This window comes from Nerophis ophidion, linkage group LG08, assembly GCF_033978795.1.
Source record: "Nerophis ophidion isolate RoL-2023_Sa linkage group LG08, RoL_Noph_v1.0, whole genome shotgun sequence".
In the NCBI taxonomy this organism is placed as follows: Eukaryota; Metazoa; Chordata; class Actinopteri; order Syngnathiformes; family Syngnathidae; genus Nerophis; species Nerophis ophidion.
The window spans coordinates 49,197,324-49,213,048 of record NC_084618.1 but is presented as its reverse complement, the minus strand read 5'-3'; the positions used below and the strand labels follow the sequence as shown (position 1 = coordinate 49,213,048).

The 15,725-nt window shown below is 38.0% G+C and overlaps 1 protein-coding gene across 2 annotated transcripts in view; it reads left to right on the top strand.

The window, feature by feature from the left end:
* wu:fj29h11 (uncharacterized) overlaps window positions 1-15,725 on the top strand; it is a 106,338-nt gene that overhangs the window by 70,396 nt on the left and 20,217 nt on the right. For both annotated transcript variants that reach the window (XM_061908776.1, XM_061908775.1), the window contains exons 32-38: window positions 4,670-4,851; window positions 6,007-6,266; window positions 8,972-9,209; window positions 9,287-9,470; window positions 12,795-12,921; window positions 13,005-13,091; window positions 13,478-13,663. In XM_061908776.1, the coding sequence (XP_061764760.1) occupies window positions 4,670-4,851; window positions 6,007-6,266; window positions 8,972-9,209; window positions 9,287-9,470; window positions 12,795-12,921; window positions 13,005-13,091; window positions 13,478-13,663 (1,264 nt within the window). The remainder of the gene's footprint in view (window positions 1-4,669; window positions 4,852-6,006; window positions 6,267-8,971; window positions 9,210-9,286; window positions 9,471-12,794; window positions 12,922-13,004; window positions 13,092-13,477; window positions 13,664-15,725) is intronic.

The window sequence follows — 15,725 nt, the reverse complement described above, 5'->3', positions numbered from 1 at the left end:
TTTAAAATAAAGGCATGACATTAAGTCACCAAAAGATCTGTGTACGTAAAAAAGATTTATAGTCATTGTATTCAAAACATACAACAAAATAGCTGCATTAGGTCTCTGAGGTAAAAGTATGAAAAAAATATTAGTGACGATGCAGGTTGTACACAATTCAGCACTGTACACTGTACTTTACAGAAAGATGCACTCAACATTTCAATGCGGAAAACACAGCTTGGTCAGTCTAGCTACCAGAAAAACGCTGCTCCTCAAGACCATACACAATAGAGCTGCAACTAACGATTATTTTGATAGTCTATTAGTCAACGATTATCTCAACACTTAGTCGGATAATAAAATGTACACATATTTAATGGCTCTTATTTTCCATCGACTTTTAAATGCAGCATACGTTATTTAAAGGCATGTGCTTACTAAAAACATAGATGACTAATTAATTTATAAATATTTATTCATACTGTAACTGTGTTGCTCATTCATCTGTTCCAAAAATTTAAATTACTATTAAAATGTCCATTTAAAAATAAAAAAAGGCAAATTGCGGGGAAAAAACCCCAAAACAATTAATCTTGTTTCTGTATTTTAAAGAACAGTTAAAAGAAAAGCATTTTGTGATGATGTTTATAAAGCTGTACAATGTTATATTAACTATTGATTAACTATTGGCGGTTTTAGCAATTTCTTAGACTCATTGTGTAGAATTGTATCTTTGATTAACTCTCAAAATGTTGGCTATTTAATAAATTGCACGTTTAATCTTGTGATACCTACGCATTGGTGCTTTTACGCAAGTTTGTGTGCCCGCACGGTTAACATTTGTTTTTGTGCCGTTTTTTTAAAGCATTGACGCTGCTTTAGTCAGTACTCAAATTGATTCAAACATATAAAATAGGTTATTTGTCTAACACTCAAACAGAAGGTATTATTTCTTTATTGTTGAAACAGGAAATAAATGGTCAGTATAAAGACCCAGTTTATCTTAAAAATTGGAGACCAATAACACTTCAATGTTATGATGCTAAAATACTGGCAAAATGTTTGGCTACACGACTTAAGTCTGTTTTGTCAAATATTATTCACCAAGATCAATCAGGTTTCCTACAAGGAAGAAACATAGGAAATAATATTAGACAGTTATTAGAAATTATTGAAAATTATAATATGGAGAATAAAAGAGGCTTAATTTTTGTAGCCGACCTGGAGAAGGCTTTTGACAAAATTAGCTTAGATTTTATTTGTAAAAGCTTAGTTTTTTTCAATTTTGGCAACTCTCTATTACATTGGATCAAGACACTATATAATAAAACTAACTGTAAAATTATCAATAATGGATACATCTCTGGGACAATACCTCTAAGAGGTCTAAAACAAGGGTGCCCTTTGTCTCCATACCTATTTATTATTGCTATGGAAATATTGGCGATTAAAGTTAGATTGAATCGAAATATTGAAGGGCTCAGCAATAATAATATTGAAAGTAAAATAACAATGTATGCAGACGATACAAGCTTCTTTATCAGCCCCAATCCTCATTGTTTGCGGAACCTCCTTGATCTTTTGGATATATTTCCACAGCAATCTGGGCTTAAGCTTAATTATGATAAATGTAAAATTTTAAGGATCGGAAATCTAAAGGGAACATCCTTCCGAATGGAATGCAAAGTGCCTGTTTTGTGGACAGATGGACCTGTTAACATACTTGGTGTTGTTGTACCAGAGAATCTGGAAGATCTATGCTCAGTAAATTATGATAATCGACTAAGAAAGCTGGACAAAATTATGCAACTATGGAAAGGGAAATCCTTAACCTTATATGGTAAAATATCTATTGTCAACACGTTAATTATTCCTCAGTTTATTTTTTTGTTTTTGTCATTACCAGCTCCATCACAAAACTTCTTTAAGGTTTATGAACAGAGGGTCTTTGATTTTGTCTGGGACGGCAAACCAGAAAAGATTAAAAGAAAGGTTTTGTACAATGAGTATGAATATGGGGGCCTAAAACTTCTCAACCTCGAAGCTATGTGTCTCTCTTTAAAAGCATCAATTGTTCCAAAGATGTACTTAAATACTGAGTGGTACACAAGTGTCCTGTTGGACAGAAAACATGTAATGTATCAAAGAAAATTGTATCCTTTTTTACAAGTGATCCCCTCCCATTATTCTTATGTAGAGAATCTGCTGGGAAACATGGAGGGGTTCATAAAGGAAACAATCCACTCATGGTGGTGTTTTCAATTTCATGTGCCAAAAAAAAGAGATGATATTTTGCAGCAGATAATATGGATAAACTCTAATATTTTAATAGATGGAAAGCCTTTCTTTTGGAAAAATATGTTTGAAAGAGGAATAATTTTTGTCAATGATATGATCAATGAGAATGGTAAAATTATGAAGTATGATGAATTTAGAACTATGTATGGTGATGCTTGTTCAAGCTTTTCTTTTAATCAACTAACTGGAGTAATTAGGAAAAGATGGAAACAAATAATTAATTATGGAACTACTAAATTACTAGTTTGTAAACCTCTAATAAGAAATTCTAGTTGGCAAAAAGGAACTAAAATTAATAAAAAAATATATAATTTTTATTTAATAAAGAAATCTTTGAAGGCTGTCCCATATAACACATATGGAAAATGGGAGGACTTTTTTGACTGCCCGTTGCCGTGGGATGCCATATTCAAACTAATCTACAAAACTACTATCGATGTGCAAAACCGTTATTTTCAAATTAAAATTATTTATAACTTCTTACCAACGGGGAAAATGTTAAAACTATGGAATATGACTGAGTCAGATGATTGCCGCTTTTGCTGTCAGGAATCTGACTCCACCCTGCATTTGTTTTGGTATTGTCATATTGTGTCTTCCTTTTGGGTGGAAGTTGAAAAAACGTGTTCAAGGATTGGTTTGTTTATGAAGCTTGATATAGTTTCTGTTATTTTAGGAGAGTTTATTGACAAGCATGACTTAGTTAATTTAATTATAGTACTTGGTAAAAGGTTTATTTTTAAGGCCAAAAATAGATATTCACTTAGTATTACTTTCTTTAAAACATTTATTCAGTATTTTTTAACTTTAGAAAGATACATGATTGACAACGATAATGATGCCAAAAAACATGAAAAAAGATGGGAAATCCTTAAAGGCTTATTATGAAAATGTAATAAAGTTTATAGATATGCAACAACAGCAACATATATGCTATCTGTTGTTGTGTTCCCTTTTTTTGAGTGTACAAAATGAAGGTGTGTGTTGAATCTGACTTGGACATAATATGGACTATACACAAATGCTTTTTATGAAAATGTAATTTTGTTTATAACTTATATGCAATCTGTTGTTTCCCTAATTTTTGTTGTTGCACATGGATGAGGGTGTGTGTTGCTGAGGCCCACTTTGACATTGTCTGGACTGGACCTGGTTTTAAAAACCTTTTAGACAAGTCTAATTCCATTAACAACCTGGTCTGATGAAGATAAGGTTATTTTTTTTAATTTTTTTTTAATAAAATAAAATGAGATTAAAAAAAAAAAGGAAAACAATGACATTTTTTTTGGGATAAAAAAGAAAGTAAAATCATATAAAACAATTACATAAAAAATAGTAATTAATGATAGTGTTAGTGGACCGGCGACGCACACAATCATGTGTGTTTCAGGGACTGTCCCTTGCAGACTGTGTTATATATGTTGTGGGAACCAGCATTTTGGTAGCAGAAAGAAACAACCCTTTTTTGTGTGAGTGGGTGTGGCTGGGTGTGAATGGGGGAGGGAGGGGTTTTCTTTGGGGGGTTGATGCACTGATGGAAAGTGTATTTTGTGTGTTTTTGTGTTGATTTAATAAAAAAAATAAAAAAAAAGTTTAGCTGGCTGAGTTTGGTTAAAATTATAGTTTAAGTTATTTTTCACACAACTTCGACTCACATTTGTTAGCTAACTAAAAAAGGCATAAGCTAACACTTTTACCAAGGCTGAAACAGCGTCCCCCCTCACAAATGTAAAGCCACAAAAACAACGTCCTCTTTGCAAAATGGGCAAGGAAGGTATTTATGTTTTTTAACAAGAATAAGAGGAAATGTTCTCACACTTTACATGTTATTACTGTCGATAACTGCGGGAAATAGATTCACAACAGGAACCTTTAAGTTTCCTTACTGCCATTCCACCATCTGAGCAACACCACTCCAAAGTCACAAGAAATCGTGCAAGTGATTGCTACTTTCAATTTCGACTTGGCTATGTCGTCAACCGCTAATGTAATCATCAGGTTGCCTGTCCAAGAGGCGTCCAGATAAGTGGGCTCAGCTGTACTCAATCCCCCTGTGCATTAATAGACTTTTTTTTTAACTACTGTGGGATAACTTCGCCCATCTAAGTAAGGCCTGAGTGAGACCACACAGAAACTATTGAGTACTCTAGCTGTTTAGAGTGACAAGAAAAATCAGGTGACAAATGGGACGAGTTGAAGCTCGGCAGGTCGTAAATCTAGAAGCCTGTTTTAGCTTGGGCTACAACTACAATGCAATGTAGATTTGTTGCGCCATTAGATCCAGTACATGGATAAAACATTGGATTAAGTTATCAACACATTATCATACATGCTTTGTAAGATTGAAAAAAATTTCATAGGACATTTAAATGCTGTTTTGCACTTCCAGGCCTCCAGTCCCTGGTCAGTAGAAAGTGCAATGTGGCACCAAACTCCTGGGGGGAATTATATCCTGGATGACTACCCTTGTGAGGAGTTCCATGCCCTGGCCACAGCACAGCTAACTGATCCCCATCTACTGCAACAGAGAAGGGCATTGCTAAATCTGTTGGAAACTAACTGGGACACAGGGTAACACACATTTCTGCCTCTGTGTCATGTTCTGTCAAATGAATATTGTTCTATTTGATAAACAAGTGCAGAGGTAATCACACAACAATAATGTCTAGAATGAAGCAGATGATGGGTCTGATGTCTGTCATGTTCAGAGTGTAATCCCTTTTAATGTGGTTTTGTAAAAATTAGCTACTATAAAAACGTCAGGCTTGTTTTGTTATTTGTATAAAATCAGTCACCAAAAAGTTTTAGTTACAAGCTGTCTACCTTATTTATTGGAGGTATTAATTTTTCAGTTTGTACCTACAGAACTATGCATCTTTTTCCAGTATAAATTCTCTGTCTACTAGTAATGATGATGGTGTACAGTGTTTCCCACAGGTCAGGCATCTATTTGTGGTGGGGGGGGCAGCGGCGGCAGCGATGACCAAGAAGAACGCGGAGTTGGAATATAATTACAACACTTTATGTACATATTTATATAATATTTACATATTTTTATAATATGTAACTACAAGCTCCATTCACAGACAGAGTCCCATTTCTTTTATGAGCGGTCGAGCGAGTCAAAAGCCGAAAAAAAAAAGAAAAAAAAATTTATTATTTTTTATTTATTTTTTTAATTTTTATTTTATTTGTGGTGGCCGTAATTCTTTTGTGGCGGGCCGCCACAAATAAATGAATGTGTGGGAAACCCTGGTGTATGTTAAAGCGTCTTCTTTCTGCTAAGCATCATAGGTTATTGGAAAACTTTGCAGCTGAGAGAGTATGTCCTGATTGCCTCTAACTTATTACATTGTGTGAGCAAGTAATGGTGGAGCAGTTTAAGAGGTCCAAAGCAAGAGGACCTAACTAGGCTATCAGGGACACATGGACGATTATTTGCATTCATTGCACTGTTGATTTGTACACAAGATAGTTTTCTATAAAGCATAAATGGGAGTTTATGCATATGCATATTTTCAGATTATAAAGCATGTGCAGTGTTTCTCACTGCCGAATAAAGAAATGTAGGCCACACTGTACAGCCACTTTGTTGAGCTTTGCAAAGTAGCATCACACCACTGAACCAGAGTTTTTAATCTGATCTGACCTTCCTATTTAGCATTTATATATACAGTATTTGGATTTCATTGTCAAACTATAACTTGTTGTCACATATCGTTCCAGACATCGGTACTCTCAGTACCTTACAGCCCAAGTGATCGACAGCGATGGACGACCAATCAAAACAACTAAGTCTTCCTTTTATCATTTCCTGTGTCGTCTTAAATGGATCCCAGCCTATCGGCCACAGGAAGGAGGAAATACAGAGATGAAGTACCTCTGTCCAAACTCGGTCTATTTGAACTCAAAGGAGATCACTAACCTGCTGGGGACACATGTCGATTACGTGGACATGGATTCAAGCGAGTTCAGCAGAGCCCTGGGTAAGAGTTTTTTGCAGAGCTGTCACCATAACATAGTTGTTGGGCTCAGGGTTTTTGTTTTTAGTGTAGTAGGCCCAAAAATAAAACCGACCAAGATATCAGCTAGCAATTAAGCAACAAATATTTGCCTCATTATGAGTAATTATTGTTGTTGATGTCCATCCTTGTTAACAAAGCACATTTTTATTGCTGGGTTCTCCAATATTTATCCAATATCCATTTTTTTTTTGCCGGTAGCTAGTTGACATCAGCGCATAACTGCTTATAAGTGCCGGGTTTTTACACAGGTCTGAGTCGCCGCGGGTGGTGGGGGGCTGCAGCTAACACTTGACCCCTGAACAGTTGCAAAAAAGAAGGGATGGTCAGCCAAGAGGAGAAGAATGCAGATTTGCACTGAAAAACAACTTTGAGATTTATGGAGTATTTTATTAACATTTCTGGACACTTGGGTTAAGAGAGGGGCGTAGCTTTTAACTGTGCCATGAAATTATCCACCTTGTGGTAAGTTGGCTCTGTTATATTGATAGGGGAGGATGCCGATCAGACCTGGCAGACCCAAACGCATTTTGAGGGTTTGCTGGAATGTCTAACAGAGTTTTCTTGTCAGAGAGAGTTTCAATTTCCACTTAAAATATGTTACAAGGGAGGTGCTAGATCTTGTGTACGAGTGGACCATGTTCCTTGCTTCTATTGCCGATCACAGCGGTGGCTGCAAGGCGGTTGGTGCTTGTTGTAAATCCAGAACCCGCTGGTGGACACTAGTGATGAGGGGTGCTGTCAAGCTGACAGAGTCTTATCAGTTCTATTTGGCTCATGGGACTCTGGAAGCAGCGGACAGGTTCTGACAGGCCAAGCGGTGTGCAGCTTTGGGGTTCGCAAAGGCAAAAATTTGGACATGAGAGGAGTTTCATGGCAGCCGTGGAGAACGACTTTGAGGTGGCTTCGATGGGGGGAAAGCAGTGCACTGCCAACACTGTGTATGGCGGTGAAGGTGTGCTGCTGACCTCGACTTGGGATGTTGTGGATTTGGAGAGAATACTTCGAAGACCTCCTTAATCTCATCTACCTGCCAAGGAAGTTAAAATATTCCTCGGTGACAGTGCCCTGAGGGGAGGGTGGATGAGATCTGCTCAGACCTCCTTAAGGCTCTGGATGCTGAGGGGATGTCTTGGTTGACAAAAATTTGCATCATTGCTTGGACATTGGGGGCGGTGCCCCTGGATTGGAAAACTGGGTTGGTGGCTCCTCTCTTTAAGGAGGGGAACAGGAGGGTGTGTTGTAACTTTCGCGGGATTACACTGTTAGCCTTCCTAGTAGGGTCTGTTCAGGTGTACTGAAGAGGAGGCAACGCCAGTTAGTTGAACCTTGGATTCAGGAGGAAAAGTGTAGTTTTTGTTCTGGTAGTGGAACTGCGGACCAACTCCATATTCTCAGCAGGGTCTTTGAGGGTGCATGGGAGTTTGCCAGGCCAGCCTACAAATGCTTTGCGGACTTGAAGAAGGCATTCAATCGTGTCCCTCGGGAAGTCCTGTGCGGAGTGCTTGGAGAGAATGGGATATGGGATATTGTGGTGGTCCGCTCCCTGTATGATCAGTGTCAAAGCAGGGTCCACATTGCTAGCAGTAGGTCAGCCCCGTTTCCAGTGAGGGTTGGACTCTGCTTGGGTTGCCCTTTGCCACCGGTTCTGTTCATTCATTTTGTGGATCGAATTTCTAGGTGCAGTCTGGGCGACTTGGTGCCTGTAGTATTAGGTCTCTGCTTTTTTCAGAGGATGTGGTCCTGATGGCTTCATTTGGCCAGGTTCTTCAGCTCTCACCAGACCGGTTTGCAGCTGAGTGTGAAGAGACTGGGATGAAAATCATCACTTCCAAGTCCGTGATAGTGGTTTTTGCCCGGACAAGGGTGGAGTGCCATTTTCAGTTTAGAACCTGCCCCAAGTGGAGGAGTTAAAACCCCTCAGTGAGGGAAGAGTGGATTGTGAGATCAGCAGGCGGATTGATGCGCCGTCTGCAGTGGTACAGACCCTGTGTCGCTCCATCGTGGTGAAGAAGGTGCTGAGCCGGTAGACAAAGCTCTCAATTTACCGGTCAATCTACGTGCCTATCCTCCTCACCTGTGCTCATGAGCTTTGGGTTGTGACCAAAAGGACAAGATACAAGGTACAAGGGGCAGAAATGAATTTGCTCTGGTTTCTCCCTTAGAGATAGGGTGATAAGGTTTGTCATTCGTGAAGAACCAGATGAATTGGTTTGGGCATTTGGTCATATGCCTCCCTGACACGTCCGTACAAGAGGAAAGGGGCTACGGGGAAAACCCAAGACACAGCGGAGAGACTGTGTCTCCCAGCTGGCCTGGGAGCGCCTCGGAATCATCGGTAGCAGCAAGAAAAAATTGGAAGTCTGGGCTTCTACACTAAGGCCCCTGCTCCCCGGGACCTGACATCGGATAAACGCAAGAAGATGGATGGATGAATGGATTTCATTAAAATAAACTTCATATTGTCCCACTGGGATTTTGTGTAATTTTAAAACCCCCTGAAATTAACATGGGTCCTTTTTAAATGTTGTGGGAGATTTCTGATGCAGCTTTTAGAGGTCCTCCAAAGGTGTTGCCTCTATAGACCACTTAGATCAGGTGTACGAAAAGGTGCAGCTTCTGAATTGAGTAGTTAAATAGACAACATTTTTATTTTGTGCTTCTTTCAGGTGTAAGACAAAATGTGTCAGTGGATGCTCTGATTGGCTACCTGAAGGAGTGGTGTATCCATCCACCAGCAGACAACCAAGAGTTACCTAATGATATGTCAGAGGGGGCAAATTTTAAAACTACAGTTCAGCACATCCACAACATCTACACCTATCTGCATAAGAGCTGTCCCCAGAGCAGCCTAAAAGAGCTCTTCCAGCATAATCCAGCTGTATTTGTACAACAGGAGTACAGCATGTATGCCACCGGTACAATCTGTGTATTGATTGTTTGAATAGACATGGTTGTCACAAATCAAACTTTGCTTTCTGCAGGCAGAGTAACGACTGGTGTTTGGGTCACTTCTACCACCTGAGGGATGTTTGCTGGAGTGACCCCACTCATATGTTCCAGCGTTACAAACCACTAATTCTTGTACCTGACTGCCCCATCGAAGAGCCCAAAGTCTTAGCTCCATTCTACAGCAAACTAGAAGGAATGAGGGACTTCTTCATCAGAGTATGTTTAAGAAATAATGCACTTTTATTAGTTGTTAGTGATATTTTCTTTTAAAACCAAAACCGTATTAAGTCTTGTTTATGCTTCTGTGTGATCATCACACCATTCCTTCTGACGTTATTGTGATTTTTTTCAAATTTCTCTGTAAAGGTTTGGGCATGTGCCATGAAATTATCCACCAAAAAGGCAGGGATAGTGTTTTTTAGAGATTGACAAATTAGTGATTTTGTCATGAGCGACAATGGCAAATAAGAGACGTAGATATTAGTGATTTTGTCACGAGCAACAATGGCAAATAAGAGACGTAGCGTGTTATTGGAATTGGAACCAATCAATGTGTTAAAACAGTTGCTTTTTTTTCAAATGTTGATCCAAAATCGAAGGCAAAGGCATTTGTGAATCTGAAGGAGTCGTCGTATACACATAGGAAATCATGTACTTTTGCCCACCAATCACATTCTTAACGGTCATGTTAGAAGTTGAATTTTCTAGAAGGTACAAGATAGTTTTAAGGGCAATCCTCCGTAGTGTACGTCAGTGCCTCGACAGATAGGCATGTACCAGGCTAAAGTGCAGCAGAGGTTCTGGACAATGGGAGACCCTAAGCAGAATTTGACTTGGGGGGCCCATGGCTTGTTAACAACTGATAATGTCCGTGTTCTGCAAAGCACTAGTGGCCGGGAGGGTCCGAGGCAGCTGTTCAGGTTGCATATACTGTACATCGAAACATGTCTGCTTAAAGGGGTCCTATTATGCAAAACCAAGTTGTCTTCCCTGTTGGCACCTGTTTTTGTTTATTTGAAATGCCCATAAGTTCAGAAAATTTGAAATCAAGGTGATACTTATACGATAGTCTTCTTCCAAACTTGCTAAAACCACTAGAAAGTTTTGAATTTGAGTTGTTAATGACGTATTTTGTCTTTGTTTCATTAGTGTGTATCTCCATACTTCGCAAGTTCACCAATTTTATCCAGTTGTATTCCAAAGTTGTAGTCTATAAATTTCTGATAATTCTGTATTTGTGGGGCATACTGACTCGTACATGCAAATGTATACTAAATTATTTCACTGTTGCCTTTTCTAATGAAGTAGTGTATAGTTCTAACATAAATCAATATGGAATTCAATATGGAAAAACTAAAAAAAAATAAAAACTACAACATGGCTGAAGAGGTGTAGACGCAGTTGGAGGAGGCCTGGCTTGGATCAGAGCTTTGGCACTTATTTTAAGACCCCCCACAAAACTTGCGCATTCTGAAGAGACAGTCAGAAAGCAAATTGAAGATGGTCCGTCAAACAAAATCCATGCAAACTGTTGACCAAAGAACCACCATTACTGTTATGTAGACCACAAGGAGGTGTTTTAAATATATATATATATATATATATATATATATATATATATATATATATATATATATATATATATATGACCCTTTTAAAAGGGGCGTTCCAAAGTGTTAGCATTGTAAGGATTATTATATTCTGCTCTTATCCGGCTTTGAGTAGTAAACTACGTCCATAATGATAATGATTTGGCATAGTGTACTGTAGCTACTAACATTAACTATCATGTAATGAATATTCTATTGCGAGAACAACATGACTCAAAATTGTTTGTTACTTCTTTGGTGACTGCTTTTGTGCATGGGAGTCTTTGTGTGTTTTCAAGACAGTGGTGGGTTACAGCCTGAATGCCAGACAAATTCCCTGGGCTGATGATATATTTGTATTCAAAATGATTAGTAATGGTAAAAAATGTAGACATGTTTAAAAATATATATTTGTGTTTAACCACTAATGGTATCATAAGTTTCTCGGCTGTGATTTTGTTTTCTTTTTTGTTTTGAAAAATGTTTCTTTAAACAATTTGCAAATAATATTTCAATGTATTTTCTTTCAAGAATTAGATTGCTGAAGAGCTTTACGCAAGTCTGCTATTTTTATTCTGTTTTAGTCTGGCATTGTAGTAAAAAGTTACTTATTTTTCTTTATCCTCTTGTGGAGCAGACTGACTTGTAGATACAGTGGGGCAAAAAAAATATTTAGTCAGCCACCGATTGTGCAAGTTCTCCCACTTAAAATGATGACAGAGGTCTATAATTTTCATCATAGTTACACTTTAACTGTGAATGACAGAATGTGAAAAAAAAATCCAGGAATTCACATTGTAGGAATTTAAAAATATATATTTGTAAATTACGGTGGAGAATAAGTATTTGGTCAACTATTCAAAGCTCTCACTGATGGAAGGAGGTTTTGGTTCAAAATCTCACGATACATGGCCCCATTCATTCTTTCCTTAACACTGATCAATCGTCCTGTCCCCTTAGCAGAAAAACAGCCACAAAGCGGGATGTTTCCACCCCCATGCTCCAAACACGACGAGTTGAGTTTATACCAAAATGGTTACATGGATGATACAGCAGAGGATTGGGAGAATGTCATGTGGTCAGATGAAACCAAAATAGAACTTTTTGGTATAAACTCAACTTGTCGTGTTTGGAGGAAGAAGAATACTGAGTTGCATCCCAAGAACACCATACCAACTGTGAAGCATGGGGGTGGAAACATCATGCTTTGGGGCTGTTTTTCTGCTAAGGGGACAGGACGACTGATCCGTGTTAAGTAAAGAATGAATGGGACCATGTATCGGGAGATTTTGAGCCTAAACCTCCTTTCATCAGTGAGAGCTTTGAATAGTTGACCAAATACTTATTTTCCACCATAGTTTTCAAATAAATTATTTAAAATTCCTACCATGTGAATTCCTGGATATTTTTTTCACATTGTCTCTCACAGTTGAAGTGTACCTATGATGAAAATTACAGACCTCTGTCATCATTTTAAGTGGGAGAACTTGCACAATCGATGGCTGACTAAATACTTTTTTGCCGCACTGTAGATGCACATACATCCTCCACGGTTGCCATTTCTAATAAAAAGTAGTGTACCTATATCTGTCAGTAGACTTGATATGGAAGCGCTTAAAATTACAAGATGGCTGAAAGGGTGACGACAGAGTTTAAGGAGACTTGGCTTGCAAGAGGGTTTTGGCACGTAAATAAGGCCGCCCACAAAACAGTGCATTCTAAAGAGACTGTCAGAAAGCAGCTTGAAGATGGTCTGTAAAACAATATCTATGCAAAATGTCGACCAAAGAACCACCATTGCATGTTATGTAGACTACAAAGAGGTGTTTTAAATGTAGAAAAAAATGTTAATATAGCCCATTTTAAGTGTCTCATAATTATATTGAATTATATCATCATCATATAATTGAATCTGTGGCATCAGGTTAATGTTATTGTTAATATTATGCAGCTGTTGAACGTGGATGCCAGCCCCAACATAAAGCAATACGTTGGTCTTTTGGAAGTCATCTCTTCGTCGTCTCCCAACCCAACTGCTGCAGTGCTACAGGATGTGTCTTTGCTCTACGCCACACTCGGTACGACTGCATTTGTCTATAAGTTCACATCTTCAACACGATAATGTGATATTTTAATATTTATTGTTATGCATGTTTGACAGCTGACAAGTGTAAAGTTCAACTGTCTGGTGAAAACGATGACATGCCTCATTCCAAACTTGATGAAAATTACTGCTCCACCTTAAAAGGTATGTTAAGAGTTGTATTGTTATTTTTTTGCAAAGAATGCAAATAACAACAATGGGATTGGTTATTGCAATGTTAGATATGATCCCTTTGGTTTAATGCCTAGTTTATTATCATCAAATATGATATTTAGATTGCAGACCAAATAGCATTTTAAGATTGTCCTTTAACTAGTAGACTGCACAACTAATTTATGATCTTAAGGCCAATGCAGATATGTTGTCTGAAGCACCAGTTCAGCAAAAGAACTACTAATGCTAATTATTTCAATATCAATTGATTAAATCTTGACAAATCCTCGACTAGGTTAAGGAACTATGTCTAAAAGTGGGCAGAAATGCATTTAAGCTTATGACATTCAATGTGACTGATCTATTATGTTATTTAGGTATGGTGTGTGACAAAAGGGTCTTCCCAACCAAGGATAACCACTGGGTGAGTCTGGCACGTAAACCCATGATAGCTGACAGTAAAGAGCTGGAGAAAATCTTTAAACCTCGCAAGGAAGTTTGCCTACTCAACCTGCCACCTGCAGAGAAGAAGACTGCACCAAGGAAAAATACCGGCTACTCTGGTACGCTGCAAGATGTGATCGGTCTTTGGTCTCTAATAATTAAGGGAATGCCTATATCATCCCTGCACAGGGTTGGGCTACTTCGGAGTTGTCCCTATTGACTATCTTCTCTGAACACTTAAGGATTTAAAAAAATGTTTTTATTAAAGGCCTACTGAAACCCACTACTACCCACCACGCAGTCTTGATAGTTTATATATCAATGATGAAATATTAACATTGCAACACATGCAAATACAGCCTTTTTAGTTTACTAAATTGCAATTTTAAATTTCCCGGGACTTTTTTCTTGAAAACATCGCGTAATGATGACATGTACGCATGACGTCATTGGCTGTTATGAATATGAGCGCTGCACACACACACAGCTAAAAGTCTCCGCTTTAACGGCATAATTACACAGTATTTTGGAGATCTGTGTTGCTGAATCTTTTGCAATTTGTTCAATTACTATTGGAGAAGTCAAAGTAGAACAATGGATTTGGGAAGCTTTAGCCTTTAGCCACACAAACACACGGTGATTCCTTGTTTAAAATTCACGGGGTTGAAACTTTACTATGAAACACAGCGGACATGGATCCCAACTACTTGTCAACCAGCAGGTTTCGGTGAGAAAATTGTGGTTAAAAAGTCGCTACTTACCGGATATCAGCTAAGCTTGCGCCTCCCGTACAGCTGCCGTCAACTTCCCCGAGACACTGCGCGTCACACCCGGCCGTGGACGTATACACCTCCGACTATCAGGTACTGTTAAACTCACTAAAACACTAGCAACACAATAGAAAGATAAGGGATTTCCTAGAATGATCCTAGTAAATGTCTTTAAAAACATCTGAATCGGTCTCAATGCAACGCGATTGTAATCGCGTTTTTTTTTTTTTTTCTTGTCCGTCGCTATCAATATCCTCAAACACGAATCTTTCATCCTCGGTCAAATTAAAGGGGAAATTGTCGTTTTCTCGGTCCGAATAGCTGTTTTTGTTGGAGTCTCTCATTAAAATCAATGTGAATATATGAGGAGGCATCAACATGTGACGTCATCTTCTGCAAATTCCGGAAGAGGCAGGACTTTTCTCCAGTTGCGAACTTTATCGTGGATGTTCTCTACTAAATCCTTTCAGCAAAAATGGTAATATCGCGAAATGATCAAGTATGACACATAGAATGGACCTGCTATCCCCGTTTAAATAACAATCTCATTTCAGTAGGCCTTTAAATCTAAATTAAAATTGGCTATATTGCAATTGCGACATTGAACACAAATTTAACCTATTTTGGCCAATAGTTGTTATTGTCAATATGATCAAATTTGTCTCTAATCAGGGCACGTCAACTGTCTGAATCAAGTACCTGCATCGCCCAACAGCATCCCCACTTTATTGTTTCTACTAAGCGAGATGTCGACTTGTGACGATAATTTGTCATCCAATTTTTATCAACGATCAATCCATTAGAACGCTTAACCAATGTTTTCAAAGAAAACGGGAATAAACTCAAACATTTTCGATAGACAAGCACTTTTTACCGCAAAACATACAGTACACCGAGGATATCTGCAACATGTAAATGACAGGGCGAACAATAATGGAGTCTTTCGTGGTGTTTGTTTTCCAAACTATACACTCATTTGTAAATTGTTGCCAGCAGATGAAACACACTGTATTTACCGTTTGGTTAAGAGATGATACAATATATAAATAAAGAATATATTGAAAATTGCATTAATAGACATATCTGCAGACGTGGTATTTCTCAAAATTAGGTATACCTCTCAACCACTTGTATTATAATACATATTTTTAAGGGAGAAAACCTGAAATGAAGCATCAACACACTTTACAGTAGTCAGTGTACAATTTGTATAGAAAATGTAATATTTAATGTCCCTTGATTGTATTGTACTATTGTTTAGTCTAAAATCGCTTTTCAGTCATTTTCTTCCGGGATAGGGGTGTAGTTTGTTGTGGTTGAATTAAAAAAATGTTGCACATATTTGTGTGCTAAGTTGGTAAGATACTTTTCTGTCTTTTTGTTCTGTATATTTGTGCATTATACTAATTCA